The sequence below is a fragment of the Vidua chalybeata genome, chromosome Z (genome assembly GCF_026979565.1).
Source record: "Vidua chalybeata isolate OUT-0048 chromosome Z, bVidCha1 merged haplotype, whole genome shotgun sequence".
NCBI lineage: Eukaryota > Metazoa > Chordata > Aves > Passeriformes > Viduidae > Vidua > Vidua chalybeata.
Genome location: NC_071570.1, coordinates 58,856,436 through 58,871,619, shown reverse-complemented (window position 1 = coordinate 58,871,619; position 15,184 = coordinate 58,856,436). Strand labels below are relative to the sequence as shown.

The 15,184-nt window shown below is 37.2% G+C and overlaps 1 protein-coding gene across 2 annotated transcripts in view; it reads right to left on the bottom strand.

Annotated features, from left to right (window-relative positions):
* Positions 1-2,792: 2,792 nt before the first annotated feature.
* SMC5 (structural maintenance of chromosomes 5) overlaps positions 2,793-15,184 on the bottom strand; it is a 41,566-nt gene continuing 29,174 nt past the window's right edge. For both annotated transcript variants that reach the window (XM_053969146.1, XM_053969147.1), the window contains exons 17-24: positions 14,787-14,909; positions 11,815-11,940; positions 11,087-11,182; positions 10,631-10,735; positions 10,306-10,425; positions 7,415-7,594; positions 7,225-7,320; positions 2,793-4,491 (exon numbers count right to left, since the gene is read on the bottom strand). In XM_053969146.1, the coding sequence (XP_053825121.1) occupies positions 4,351-4,491; positions 7,225-7,320; positions 7,415-7,594; positions 10,306-10,425; positions 10,631-10,735; positions 11,087-11,182; positions 11,815-11,940; positions 14,787-14,909 (987 nt within the window). In that variant the 3' untranslated portion in view covers positions 2,793-4,350. The remainder of the gene's footprint in view (positions 4,492-7,224; positions 7,321-7,414; positions 7,595-10,305; positions 10,426-10,630; positions 10,736-11,086; positions 11,183-11,814; positions 11,941-14,786; positions 14,910-15,184) is intronic.

The following is a 15,184-nucleotide window of genomic DNA, read 5'->3' as shown; positions in this document are numbered from 1 at the left end:
TTCCTGCATTGCATGAAATAAGCCGGGCCTTATCTAGAAGCTAAACTACATTCAACTCTTACATCTAATAAGCCATATTTCTTAGGGGTATCATTTCTAAACAAACACTTCAAGGAGGACAGCCTTACTGGAAATTTATTCAAACTGAAATAAAGGATTCTCCCCAGTATAAGCTACTGCAAGGATTTTTCACATATTGATTTCTGACATACTGATGCTTAGGGAATTGCATGCACAGTGGCAACTGTACCACTTTAAATATATTAGGTCAGTATATATTTTATACAGCAAAGTGTATTTTAAATTCTACAACAATTCTGACCAGGAAAGTCCTTCATGGATGGTACAGTTCAGTTCAGAAAGAAACACAAAGCAGAGTCAGATTCCTCAGTCGCTGGGGCCCACAGAAAACTGTAATATCAGTAGCTTTTCACCTGAACAAGTCCTTTAAGCTTTACTGCAGGAGGACAAAGTGAGGCTTGTACTTTTGGTAGCATCTGAGAAGTCTGCACTCCTTGTACTGATAATCTGCTTTGGATTTACATTGTGTTTGTAATTCCTCAGGAAAATGAACAACAAAACCATCAAAACAAGTAAAAACTCTGCAAAAAAACCCAAACCACCAAACCAACCAACCAACCAACAAAAAACCCTCAAAACCCAACCATCCAAAAAAACCTTTATTGTCCATGAAAACCTATTACATGACCCAAACTGACATAAACCACCATTAATGGATTGCAGTTAAGATCAAGCTGCATAATGTTCACAGTCTACAGCTTTGGTTACAAATTGGGAAAGGGGAATTGGACATCCTTCCCCTTTAAATTATGTGATCTAGATTCTTTTGAACCATCCACGTTCCATGTTACCTGGGCACTCTTCAGCTATTCTTTTCCATGGCTCCTTCGTATCTTCTCCCACCATCTTCTGAGTTATCATCCTTTCCCTTCATCTTGCTTCCTGCAAAATCAACTTTGTCCACTACTATGCATGGCTCCTTATCCCCAAAGAAGTCATTCCTTTCCAGCTAACTTGTCATGTTCTCATCACCATGCTTTCCAAAGAGGTCAGTCTGCAAGGTCACCATGCTTTCCAAAGAGGTCTTGCTCTTCTATGAATACACAAGCAAAGATATTTGCCAAGATCTCATTTAGCTCCAGGTGCAAAAAATGACAGGCATAACATCACGTTTTGAGACCAACACACACTGTTGTTGTGGGTTAATCCTGGGCAGCAGTTCAGGGCCACACACCCACCATCCCCCTGTGGGATGGGTCAGAGAATCAGAATGGTAAAAGTGAGAAAACTTCTAGGTTGAGATTAAAGCAGTTTAATTTGGAAAGCAAAAGCAAGGCAGAACAAGGAAGTCATCCACTACTTCCCATCAACAGGCAGGTGTTCAGCTATTCCTACAGAAAAGCAGGGCTCCACCACACATAGCTATTACTTCAGAAGACATAACTACAAACACCCCTCCTTCTTCCCCTAGCTTTTACTGTTGAGAGCAATGTCATACAGCATGACATAGCCCTTTGGTCAGTTGTCCCACCTGTGTCCCCTTGCAGCTTCTTAAAAACTTCTTGTGCTAGCAGGGCAGTGTGAGAACAGAAAAGGCATCCATGCAGTGCAAAGCACCCCCCAGGAGTAGCAAAACCATCCCTATGTAACCAACAGCATTCTGGTTGCAAACCCAAAACATAACTCCATACAAACTTCTATGAAGAAAATTATCCCAGCCAAAACCAGTACAACTGTCAAAAAAACCCCACTGGCTTAGTGGGGGTAACAGATCAACAGAAGACTGGACAGCAGGGGAATTACTTCCAAGAGTAACCAGGGAGCAGATTAGTGGAGAAAAGCTGGAGGAATTTCGTGGAAAGCATAAAGATGGGAATTGGTGTCAGAGGATTACACCAGTTGGCAAGAGCTGAGCCACAGGAGAGGCTGATAGGCTGCTCTAGTGCTACTTATCACCTCTCTTACTTCTACAGCCTCTACTGTTGCTACTGGTCCTTTGTTTCCCATGCTTTCCCTACTGGCTTTCCAGACTCTACAGTCAAGCCTGAAAAGCTTTCAGTGGCTAAAAATAGTCTTTCTGCACTTAGCTCCCCCTCTCCCTCTACTAGGTCACAGCCTTATCAATGGCTGAAGTTAGCACCAAAGTAAAATGAGGCTATAGCAACTATTAGATCAGCCCCTGCTACAAAAAATTGCCCTTCACCCAAGCTATTGGAATATGCAAAGGACACTGTATAAATGAGCCTCCTAGAAGAACAGCTTTTGGCAAGCCTAGTCTGGGTGCAATGGCATAGAAAGTGTCATGATTTTCAGATGTTTAGGAAGGAACAGGTGAAGAATTTTTCTTGGAGCAGAGGAGGATTCAACTCCATTCCACATATCCTTTCTCTCACAAATTATAGTGCACTGAATCATGGTTTTATCCTTAATTAGCAAGGTATGGGGGGAAAAGTGCTTCCAGAACAAAAAGTTCTAGGAAAAGTAATTTTGGACACTGTGTTTTAGTGAGTCACAAGTGAAGAAAGTAATTCTGGCTCAGTTATTTACAGAGAAGCTAGAGTGCCAAGGCTCCCCCTCCCCTGCTTCCCAGGCTGTAGCTCTTCTGTTAAGACACCTCCCATCAGATACTGTGCCAATCTGTCCTGGTTTAGGAATGGTACTCCCCAGCTTTTGCCTCCTCAAGACTCTCCAAACCAGACACCACTCTCTTGCTCCATTTTCCCCTCCCCCTGCAGTGTGCTGGAGAGAACTGGAGGCACAACAGACAAAGATGAAGGCTGAGAAATAAGAACTATTTATTGCAAACAGCAATGAGATATGAAAATGAACAGTAACAGCAACAAACTCCCCGATAACAGACAATTTTGAAGAATACTTCTAAAACCAAGATCTTTCAATACAGCGATCAGACAGATAGGCCTGTAGCCTCAATTATGTAAAAGGTACTCTGCTGCCCAAATTAACTCTGTATAACAGCCTGAGTTTCTACACTTTTGTATCTTCTGTTCAGTACTTGTGTTGGGACATTAACCATCATATAAACTACTCCAGAACTCCTTTCACAGTCAGACAATTCCATTGACTAACACTGGCCCACAGTAACAAGAATGTGTGGTTCTCTACTGCATTGAAGGCTCATCTGTCTATTCAAAAGAGCAACTACAATACTTTCCCTTTAATACCTAAAACCTTCCAGATTCCAGCTCATATTTTGTAGTGAGTTATTTTATTTTGAATGCATGAATATCAAAGCCTGAAATACCAGTTTCACTAGCAAAGTTCATTGCTAGGATGCTGTTAAGAAAAACACCCAGTGAAAGCAGACATCAAATTGTTGAATTTTACTTATTTAATAGTTAATGTAATAATCAGGACTTTATTTTAGGTCTTCAACATTCTATTGCAACCTGCATTTCCAAATGCTTAACAGTTAAGGCTAACACTCTATTAAACATTTTTATGGCTTTCTGTTGAAAAGCAATTGACTGTACAATCACTCCAATACAGCTGACCCCTTGTAAAATCCTCCTGGGTTTAAACTTACATGCCAAATCTGCAGCACTATTTTCTCCATCACCAAAAACGTATGAAGTTTTACTTAGAAAAATAAACAGACAAGAAGTTATATATTGCTTAGTTTTATTTCTGCAAGCTCAGTAGGCTCACTGTTTCAGGAAGACCAGGAATTCTATTAATCTCCTTGCTAAGAGACTTGCTAGAAAAACATAATTCAAGCACTACAAAAGGAAATGCTACTATATTTATTTATTTATTTTGAGAGAAAGTATTTACTCAACAATAATATATTCACAGAATCATATTATTTATATTAATTTCGGGTTTATTTTTACAAAACAAACCATTACAAACCATTCTTTTTCTACAGATCACCTGAATTAATTTTAAAAAATTGCATTTCAATAGGGAAATGAGATAATACCCACATCTGTGGTAAAGTAAAATTATTTACCAAAAGCAAATTTCAATTTTTGGGAAAAAACCCCCAACCTCTAAAAAAACAACAATCACAGAGTAAGTCCAGGATAACCTAGAAAAAGTACCTGTACTTCTGATGCTGCATTAACAGAGAGAATAGAAAAAAAAATTATTTAAACCTACTATTGAGAAGAGTAGGTTATTTGGAGAAAGTGACCACTATGAAAGACTTGAAAAAGAAAACCATGCATTTCAAATCTGTCAAGCATTTGTGTAAGTTTTAAGAACCAAAGTTCTCAATTATCAATTTTTGGAGGGTTTTCCTCTTTGACAATTTCTGAATTCTTGAAAGCCAGATGTTTCAATAAAGATATATAAAATACTTCTGTAGAATTAAGAATCAGTCATTCTTGAAAGGTGCCGTTGCCGTCTCTTGAAGCGCTTTATGTTCCATTTGTATGTCTCCAGCATAAAAGGTCCATTGTAGACAAACAGCACAGTCATCTTGTCATTATAAATGAGATTCTGCAGGAGCTGGTGAAAAACAGAAACCAAAGTCAAAATAGCTAGATGTTCCCCATTATCTAAAAAAGCTGAATAGGATCTATGAAAAACCTTAGATCTCAAAAATATCACTATACTAGAATTACAACATGACAAATGAAGTGTATTTGTTCCTAGAAACTGCCTCAAAGGGACTCATTCTTCAGCCAATTTCCATGCATTGCTATTCTTATTAGAAGAAAATTTTTGTATCTAATCTGTACCTTCTTGCTGCCATCAATCTCACTGCTTTTTTTTGCTGTATCCAGAGAATAACTTCACTCCTCTGTGGGCACAGAATAATGTTTTTCCCTTTTTTTCCCCAGGGCAGGACATGAGAGAGTAATTGTACCCACGTAAATCTATGTCTCTCTTTAGCCTTGTGCTTCTCTGAGCTAAGCAATTTCCATTAGTGAAAACTCAAAACAATCTACCTTCTGGAGTAATTCCAGTGCCTGGACTACTTTTCTGAAGTGTAACAGCCAAAGCTGGACACTTATGATAATCCAAACCATGCCAAACACAAACCCAGCAGACAAAGATGTCACACAAACTGTAGATTAAAAGCAGTGCTTAGGATGACATTGAACAATTTACCTGCAACTGATGCTCAACTGGCCACTTTCCTCTCCCCAGTCATTTAGGCATTACACCTGTTGTAGATTTTTCCCACTTAAATACAAAATTTTATGTTTGCCTGTACTGAAACAAATCCTGTTTACAATAAAATTTACCTAACCATATTTAGAATTTCACTTTACAGTGAAAAAAGGATTAACTCCCAACATGGTGATTATCTGTATGTTTAATAAATGTAATCTGCTTCACCAGATTTGTATTAAAAATACTAACTTTCAAACCCACTCTAAGAACATATTCAGTTCATCTACTCATTATGACAGCGAATCACAACTACTCAAAATACAGTATTCCTAATCAACTTTACTGCACATTAATTTATATCCCTTCCCTCTGCAGCTTGCTTAAAAATACAACCAGGGGAGGTGTCAATACACTGAAAAAAGTGTCGCAGTTTTTCCTGTATCCACTGAGTACACACATGGAGCTTGGCTTAGTAGGACAAATTGCCACACTTTTTAGTAGGTGATTCCTAGTAAGTGGTGACATATAGCAGAGGCTCAGGAACTGCAGGTAAGCCATGAAAAGCAGAGTCCGGCCTTCTCAGCCTGCCCTGTGCAGCTTTTTAAATTATCCTCTAATGTAGCCCACACAAACACTCTCAATCAACCAAACCTTTACACAACATGCTTTCTCACTAATTTTTCTTGTGACAGGCCATTGTAACTTGCTATGTGACCTGTTTGTGGGGGGAAGAGGGAAGGAGGCACAAAGAATATCTTCAGCCACCTCCTTCATAATACTGTCTCTTGTTGCTTAATAATGCTGCAACACAGTCCTTAAGTTTCCTCTTACCATTATGTTGAGTTTTTTTTTCTTTTTTAAAGTTCGGAGATTTTTAAAATTTTGCTTTTTCATTTTAATTTTGATCTTCCTGGTTAGTTTGCATACTCAATTTTTCCCTGTCTCTATTCTTAGTAATTTGACAACGGACTCAACTTTTACAACAGACTCTGGACCCCAGACAGTAATTTTTTCTGCAACTACTTAAATTTGGGAAACATAAGAGTTAGTTGAGCTGTCTATCAACATCCAAATCATTCTGTTCTTTCTCTAAGAAGGAGAGCACACAGAAAACCTGATTCAATAAGGAGAGGAATCACAAGAAGACAAAAGGGAATAGATAACACAGAACAAAAAAGAAGTAATGCGGTCAGGAAATGACCAAACTGCATGGAGGTAAGCATACTGCAAGATCAGAAGGAACAACACGCATAACCTTCCATCTCCTTCCAGTAAAGTAAATGCTATGAGGTGGCTTTACTCAGACCCTTCAATTGCTACTTACTGGAAAAACAGGACATACCAGCCAGATTTTCTAAAATACAGTGTATAACAGGATACAGGAGTGATATCTTAATGAAAACCAGCACATACTAACTGCTTGTCTCCCTGGTGTACAAGTAATATTTACTTGTACATAATAATTTGTTTCAATTTCTCTTGGATCAAGCTCAACATAGTGTTAGTCTCTGTTAATGGTGCAGGTGGACAGCAACCCTGCTTACCCCGTTCAAACCTTGGCACTGCATCACTGCATGACTAGGAAGTTAACTGCCTTTTTTAAAATTTTGACCAAAGAGTACAATTAAGCTGTTCACTCTCAGAGCATAGATCTCACATTTTCTGAGCCTCTAAATCTCAGATTAATACAGGAAAACTATTCAGGTAATCATGTAGGACTCTTCTAGTTCTGATGTCAGCAGCACTAGCCTGCTCCTTCTACAGTATCATCATCTGACTTGTCTGGAAGTTGGTCTCTGCTACAGTCTGAATTTTGTGTTAGCTAGAGGCATTACCTTTTACAGCCTTTTCCATGGTAACCCTGTCCACTGGTGGCTAACACATGATGCTTCCAGTGGGACCACAACTCCAGAGCGGGTTTCTGAGGAGATGTGCCTATGAGCCTTGGTCTAAATTGTCTGATTTTTTGCCTGACTGTCCTTAAAATGGGCAAATACTCTATTTAATCCAAATTTCTTAGGTAAAATACAGGCAAATTATACAGTGTTTATCAGTGTACTAATCACACAAAATCCAATTCTCCTACACTTTAAACTTCCTATTTCATTTTCTGCCACGCACCCTTGGTGTAATGAGGAAGTACTGAGATGTCCTTTTTTTACAAGCAGTTTCCACAACCATTTCAAAAACTCTTCTCTCATTCATTGGATCCATTCCCTGAAAAGGAAAAAAAAAAAAAAAAGTCTGTTCTCTCCACTATGTCATAAACATCTGTATACAGAAAGAGCAATATCACACTATTGATTCTCACCTGATTTATTTCATCAACAACCCGGAAAGGACATCTGTTGAGTTCTTGCAGAGCCATCAGGTATAACATAGTGGAAACAGTTTTCTCACCTCCACTCTGATAATACGGAGTCAATTCATGAAGTTCAGTGCTACTGTGGAATTTGACTCTAATGCGAATTCCATACTTCTCATACTCCTCCTGTGAAAGACAGTACCTTTTAAACTAATTTTCTTTTTATTATAACTTATTTTACAGTGACATGCAAACTAAAGGACATTTATACAAATGTACATGGGTCTACCAACTACTCAAGTTCAACTTGAAATCAATTTACTAATTCTGCTTCATCTATATATATTAATACTGTTTCATCTGTTTTCCTTCACTCTTGTCTACTTTTGCTACATAATTTCCAATACCATTCCCTTTTCATGACTATGATTTGTTAATTCCTGTTAAGAAAGGTGTTATATGCAGTAAGAACATCAACAGGAAAATAAAAATCTTGGCTAGAGTAAGAAGAAAGCAATATCCCTATAAATCCCATTAATCAGAAAAAAATTGCCATAGGATACTATCAATTTGAACAGTGAAGTAATGGTGTTTGTGTAGTTGTGTATCAATCTAAACATCTTCAAGTGCAAGCAGCTCAAAATCCACCAGGACAGCCATTTCCTTTTCATACTTCAATGGGAAAACCACACAAAAGGATTCCAGTGCTGGCTTTTCTTTAACAGGAAAGTGAAACTTGTCAGCAGCCTCAGCCAATGATGCAAGGTACCAGGATAACAGATGTGGCTCAAAAGAAGGAACATGCAATGAAATATATTCATGTTTAAGATGAAAAAGAAATCTCCAGAGGACTCTCTATGATTCGTGAAGTTGTGTTCAATGGCAACCGAGTTCACCTGGTTGGTCAGAGCATGATGCTAACAACACCAAAGTTGTGCATTTAATCCCTGAGCTGGACTTGATGATCATTCTGAGTCCTTCCAACTTATCTGTGATTCTGTGAGTTGTTCTGATTACAATTTCATGTAAGGAGAAATAAACCCCAGACTCTAAGGTCTCTAAACCCACTGTAATTTCAGATGCACTGGCAAAAGTAGCTTTGAAAAAGTGAAGATAAAGGCTAGCAAAACCAAATAAAAAAGAGTGCTGTGAAACACAGCCATGATGGCATCAGTCAGATCTTGACTACTGTCACACTATTTTGAATGCCAGTTTGTATAACTGATAGATGTTCCAACACCTGACACAAGTGATGCTCAAAACTCCTTGTGGTGAATCGAGGAATGCAAGGGTTATCATGGCTAGCAGTACAAATTCTGGCTACTAAGTGTTACTAAGGAAAGTCAGCCTGTTCCCGGAGGCTTCTGCTAGGATGTTAAGGAAGAACCCAGTGAAGTGTTTCACACAGTATCACAGAGTTGCTTTGGCTGGAAAAAGCCTCTGAGACCAAAGCCCAACCTCTGACTGAACACCAATCTGGGAAATAGACCATGCCACTGAATGCTCTGTCCAGTCATTCCTTAACCATCTCCACGGATTGTGACTCCATCACCTCCCTCCTCAGTCCATTCCATGTGAAATCACCTTTTCTGTAAAGAAGTTCCTTCTAATGTCCAATTCCTCCTATTATCCAGTGGTGACAGCTGGTAGTGTCACCAAGGACATCCATAGATCTAAAGATTCCTATAAGGCAGACTAACAGAGTCTTGAACTTCAGTGTCACAGAAATATCTCTAATAAAAAGTAAGTCTACCTCAAGAGTCTCACTCTTCTTATCTACAGGTCAGGCAAAAGATTGTCCTGCAGAGAACAGCAAGGAGTACAAACTGGAGAACAGATTATCCACCCTTCCATATTGCAGCCATTGATCTCTTGAGGAAAGACGTTTTACTCACTGGCATAGTACTGCTAGCTAATCTCTTAAAACTATTTGTGACATCTTTGCAATAGAAAAGCAAGACCTTCCAATGAAGAGATTCAGAAAAGCACTCCACATGCCTTTTGCTTTTAAATCCTTATTGTTCCTTCTGTGTTCTCTCTCTCAACATACTTTTAGATAAAAGACAGTTTTTATGTAATATAGATCTGTCAAGGTAATTATCAAAAGACCTGAAAAGTCCATGTTTTAATGTTCTACTTTTTTATATTACTAGTCTCCAGGTAAACATTTTTATGCGGTTCATGTAAAGAGCCTCACCAGTTACTCTTCTGCCCTGAGTAATAATTGCCATTGCTATTTTAAGAAAAGCTGCTTGAGTAATTTACAACAAAAAAAAATAAAAGCCAGAAAAAAAATTGTGTCCACTTTCACTATTGTGTAATCTATGTGTTAACATATGCAAGTCTTGACATCATCATTTCAGTGATCAATTTAAAACAAACTACCAAATTTCCCTCTCCAGTTCATTGTACTGAATATTTCTCCTCAAGTTCTACTGATGCTTTAAACTTTTCACCAGAGGTAAACCCTACCTATAAAAATTACTGAGAAGATAACAGGATAGGCTAAATGATGGCTGCTTTGAGAACAGATCCAATGCTCCCAGACTCAGTAGAAAGTACATGTAGAACCAAATCAATTCAACACCTAATAACATAAGATTTAGATGATAATAGAGGACAAAAATTAGCTGAAAATTCAGAATTAAATAATGAGCTTAATAAATCTGAGTAACAGCTAAGTAAATACAATGTTTCTAACCAAGCTTTGTAAGTTGTAGGCCTATTCCAAAAGTCAGGAGGTAAAGTCCTAGTCATTTGGATAAAGACTCACTTGTCTTCAATCAGACTGATAAGTCAGTTCTAGTACACCAAAAGTGTTGAGTAAAAGTTCAGTGCTTAAAAAAAAAAAAAATCAAGAAAATATGAATGTTATATGAAAAAAAAATCAATCATACCTCATTTTCCATATGAAGATCAACTTCACCAACACACTGCATAGAACTAAAGAACTTACTGAACTTTCCATTAATTTGTTCAATCATCACTTTCAAGAGGTTTAGCCACTTTTCTTTGATCTAAAAGCAGACATATCCACATTAAAATCAATTTAAGAACAGAATTTTCCCTTGGAGATAGCATTCACACTGAAAAAACACTGTAATTAGGGAAGTTAGCATCTCAGTTTAGACTCAAAACAATCTGAAATGTTACTGTTTATTTCTGTACATACATCCCTACAATGACATAGAATTATGATACAGAAGTAACTTGAGCTATTACCTGTGAAATGTTTTGCTTATAGTTATTCAACTCATTTTTCTTTTCCTCTAGGTATTCTGTCAACTGCTGTATTTCTTGTGTTTGCTTATTGTATTCTTCAACAACCTGCCAGAACAAAAAACAAACAGTCAGGAAAATATTTGCTAACTGTAACTCTGACTGTAAAAACACCACACTGCATTGATACTGTTCAAACACAATTACACAGATTACTGCTCTGCACACTAAACAAGACAGATTTCTAACTTTAAAGCAAGGAAACTGTAAACTTTTGTTTCTCTCAAATTATTGCAACATCTTTTTTTTAAAGAACCTACTTTAAATCTGAGTAGATGCAGAATCTGGCATTTACAGCACATTGTTCCTACTGTTTAGCTTATTATACCAAGAGATCTAGCACAGAGTGGGAAAGAAGTACAATGTGGGTAAGAGGGGAAGGGAAAGCAATGAACATACTGAAGCACTGAGGCCTGTGAAACAGGAAGCCCTGGTTTTCTCTTCATTCAGAAAAGCATCAATTTCCTCCAATGTGTTTGGAAGAGTCTGAAAAGCCTTTAAAGACAAAGGATTGCACATGTTACAAAGCAATACTAATGAAGGACTCAAGCTTTCTTAAAAAAAAACCTGGATAAACCATAAACTATTTTGTTACTTTTAATCAGGGTGTCACATACTAAAAATTTAACATAGCAAGGTTCCCCCACTTAACTATTCTGGACAGAAAAGGAAAGTTGAAAGTGCTGTTCCATAATTAAGATACATAATTAGTTGCTCCTTTGTTGCCTAAATTGTGCAGGCACAGATACTCAGATTCAGTGTAAGACATGGACTATGCTAGATAAGTCATGCAAATGAATACTTCTAAGAAGCTGGGTCCAGACCTCAGTTCTTTTGTGTTGCTCCATTGGAGCAGGAAGGTAGAAAAATATGGCCTCTATTTACTTCTGTGAACACAGGACTGTGGATTTCAATTGAAATCACAGGTCTAATTTTCTCTCCCCTGTGCACAAAACAAAGCAGTAGTCAAAGGATATCTCAGCACTATTTCAAAGGTGGTTTAAAAGGCTAATGACAGTAACAAAAGTAACCCTTTACTGAGAGCCTTCTAATAAAAAATATACAATACTCTTTGCAGAAGAAGTTAGAAGTTCAAGAGATATGTGAAAATTTCTTTTTGTACATACAACTTGAAATTCCTTTGGAAAATCTTGATCCGGACCCAATCTACAGACATGTCGAGCTTGTTTCATCAATTCCATGCACTTCTCATAAAGAAGATGCTTCTTATTATCCAGTTCATGAAAACGTTGCTGTTAGAAATATGAAAAGATATTTTAAGAAATCACCTTTTTTTTTTTTTAATATTATTGTGAATTTTCTGAGGTAACACTAGTATACTAGCAACAAGCCACGTCTGAAGCAGAAAAAGATGAAACCAGAATATTAAAATATCAAAAAAATTTGCTTCAACTGACAGAACTTATTATACCTCTCTGTTCATCAAGTCAACAGATGCTAAGGTAAATTGATCAAAAGCAAGTTCTTCAGAAATAGCTAAATTTATTTTCTCTCAGCTTAACAAGTGTGCATGAAGATTCGAGAGTTATCTTCCCAAGTTTTACTGTTGCGTACTTCAGCTAAATATAGGAGCCCTCCAGTGGTGAAAAAAATTCAGTTTTCATTTGAAATCATACAGTTAGGGAAGTTCTTGTTCCACAGTTTTAAAAACAGGACACAGACATTGATAGTCACACTCATTACTTTCTGGAACTGTAACTGATCATTATCTACAACAGAAGCGGTAGTAATGGATATGATCATTAGTGATCATCTCACACTCACAAGAGTTAGTTACCTGTTCTCAGCAGGTATCAACTCAAAAAACCTGTTCTTCCCTCCTTTTCCACTAAGCACTACGAAATAGATGTTTGCATTACCAATAAGCATTTCACAATCTCCACAAACACTGTAAAAATATTTTTCTATACTGAGTTGGTGTTTTCAGAAAGGTTGGAAAATTTTTAGAAGAGGTCTTTTTCAGACTACCTCTTCTACTTCATGAAGTCTCTTGCAGAGGAGAGAAATGTCACATGGGTTGCAAGGACTGGCATTAGAGCTGTACAGATAAAACAGTAAAGGGAGGACATCCCCTTTTTCTTTACAGCCAAGAACTCAAGCTATACTGAATTATCATAAATACTGCTGCACAGCACAATAGTTACATTCCACTGGATATCTGTATATGCCCTGCAATAGTATTTTGGATCCCACAAATTTAAAAGTCAAATGGCTTCATCTGAAATATTTTGACATGATAATGAAGGCAAAAGTTCCCGTGAGAGGCACTCATGCTTTTTTTCTACAAGACATGTAAATTTTGTGTTTGATCATTTCCAGAGCCCAAATCAATTCTGAATCATCTGAAGTGGGGAATTTCAATTCTCAATTGTACATAAAGCCCCCACTTGAAGGGAGCTCTGCAGAGCTGCATGTAACAAGGGTTCAAATTGATCTATAGGCACTTTAAAATCTGAAACAGATTCAATATTGAATATGCCTGATCCAAGCTAAGGTAAGTAAAATTCTTCAGTGAAGAGGAAAATATATACTTGGCAGGAGAAACTTCAGTATGCAACAGAAAAACTAGAAAGCAATACATATTTGATGTTACTAGGAAGCATGTACTAGAATAAATGCATTGACAGTTCAACAAGTCACGTTTCAATTTTCATTCAACTTTGCTAGTTTACTGTCAACACCCACTTGCAAAATAAAATTTAGACAAATATAAATACACAAGTTATTACACATCCTTATTTCTTCCATGTAATAAAACGTATGTGGCAATGTTAATGTTCCTGTTGGTTTCCTGAGGGGGCCTCAATGGGACTCCACTTGACTCATACACACCTTTTACTAGAAAGAAGGCAATTTTTAAGAATTATCAGAATGTTACAAATCACAAATCCTGTCTACTGATCTGATTAGACATCTAACTATGTACCAGCCCAAGCTTCTCCCTGAATGATAAAGATTTGTGCAGAAATATTAAATTAATTTCTCAGTGACAATGCACATTACTGACATGAGATTCATGACTTTGTAATACTTTCTTACTCCTTACTGAGCCTCAGCAATTAAATGATTTTCACTGAACTTTGATAAACTGAGTAAAAGATGCATCATGTGTAAGAACTTATGCAACAGTCGTTTTCTGAGTAACATGCTGGACTTCATCTCTGTGTTCAAGTTACTTTATGCTCCTCTTAAAAAGTTCTCTAATTTTCCTGCAAGTGATGGTAACTATAACTCAACTAGTTTTCTAACTACATGCTAAGACCATTCTTTTTGGAAGTACCCATCTATGCAAAATAACTATCTCCTACCTTTCAAGCTGCTCTCCAATTTTTACTTCTATCTTTATGATCAAATTGAATTACTAGCTTACAGTGACTGAACTCTTGAAAGACAAGGAAAAATCTCCAACTTACCGCCCTTTGACAGTTTATTCCCCAGCGCATTGAAAGACTGTACTACTACACAAATACAAAAAATGACCTTTGCAGCAATCCACAAGCATCATCTGCTCTTAGAAATCTGTCCTTGCTGTGGAGCTAACTTTTTACCTGAACAGAGCATAGCTTCCAAGTAAGAACTATCAAGGGAAGGATCATTCAGTCTCTTTTCTGTCTTCCAAGAAAAACATTTAATTAGTATGAAGAAATGAGCTATGAAAGAAAAGTAAAATAGCTCTATTATGCTGCTGCACTTTCTAGTTCATCTTGAGCTTGTATTTCCCATGTGGCTTGGATCTACTTGTTAATGGACAGATTCAGAAGAAAACAATTCTTCGAGTAACACATGGCTTTTTTACACACTATTTATTAAGTGATCTTTTTATTTAAAAGATCCAGGATAAGATGAGTAAGTGGCACATTTTCACAGCAGCTTAGCTGTCTTAATTGAGGACGGAAAAGCTACTATTCTGCTTTAAATGAAGAGGCTGAAGTCAAATTACAGAAATCAAGGCTAAATATTTAGCAGTACTAATGGCCACTTCTAAACAAAGACACAGAAGCATCCTTTTCAACACCATAAAGGCTTCCCAGTGAGACATTTTCATAGTAGATACCCCAGTATTCATAAATATTGTTACCTGTGCAGCTCTTAGCTGTACAGTTCCTGTTTTGTACTCTGACTGTAGTCTGTTCTTCTCAGCAGTCACTCTGGCTATCTGAAGAGCCAAATCTACTCTGATGACGTTCAATGGTACAATCCTCTAAACACAGGAAAACAAAGCAGGTTTTTCTTCACCAGACTCAAAACTGATATAATCACTACTTTAGAAACTACCCATCCTTTTAGTCATAGCATACAGTCTCACACTGTGTTCAGGTCATCAATACTGCTGCCAAATTGAAAAGTGGTGACCCAAGTTCTTCAAGATGTTTAGTCCACATGTACTTATAGATATCTACAAATACATAGATAATTTCAACCAAATACATATAAATACACATATGTAGATACATACACACACCTACTTTCAACCCA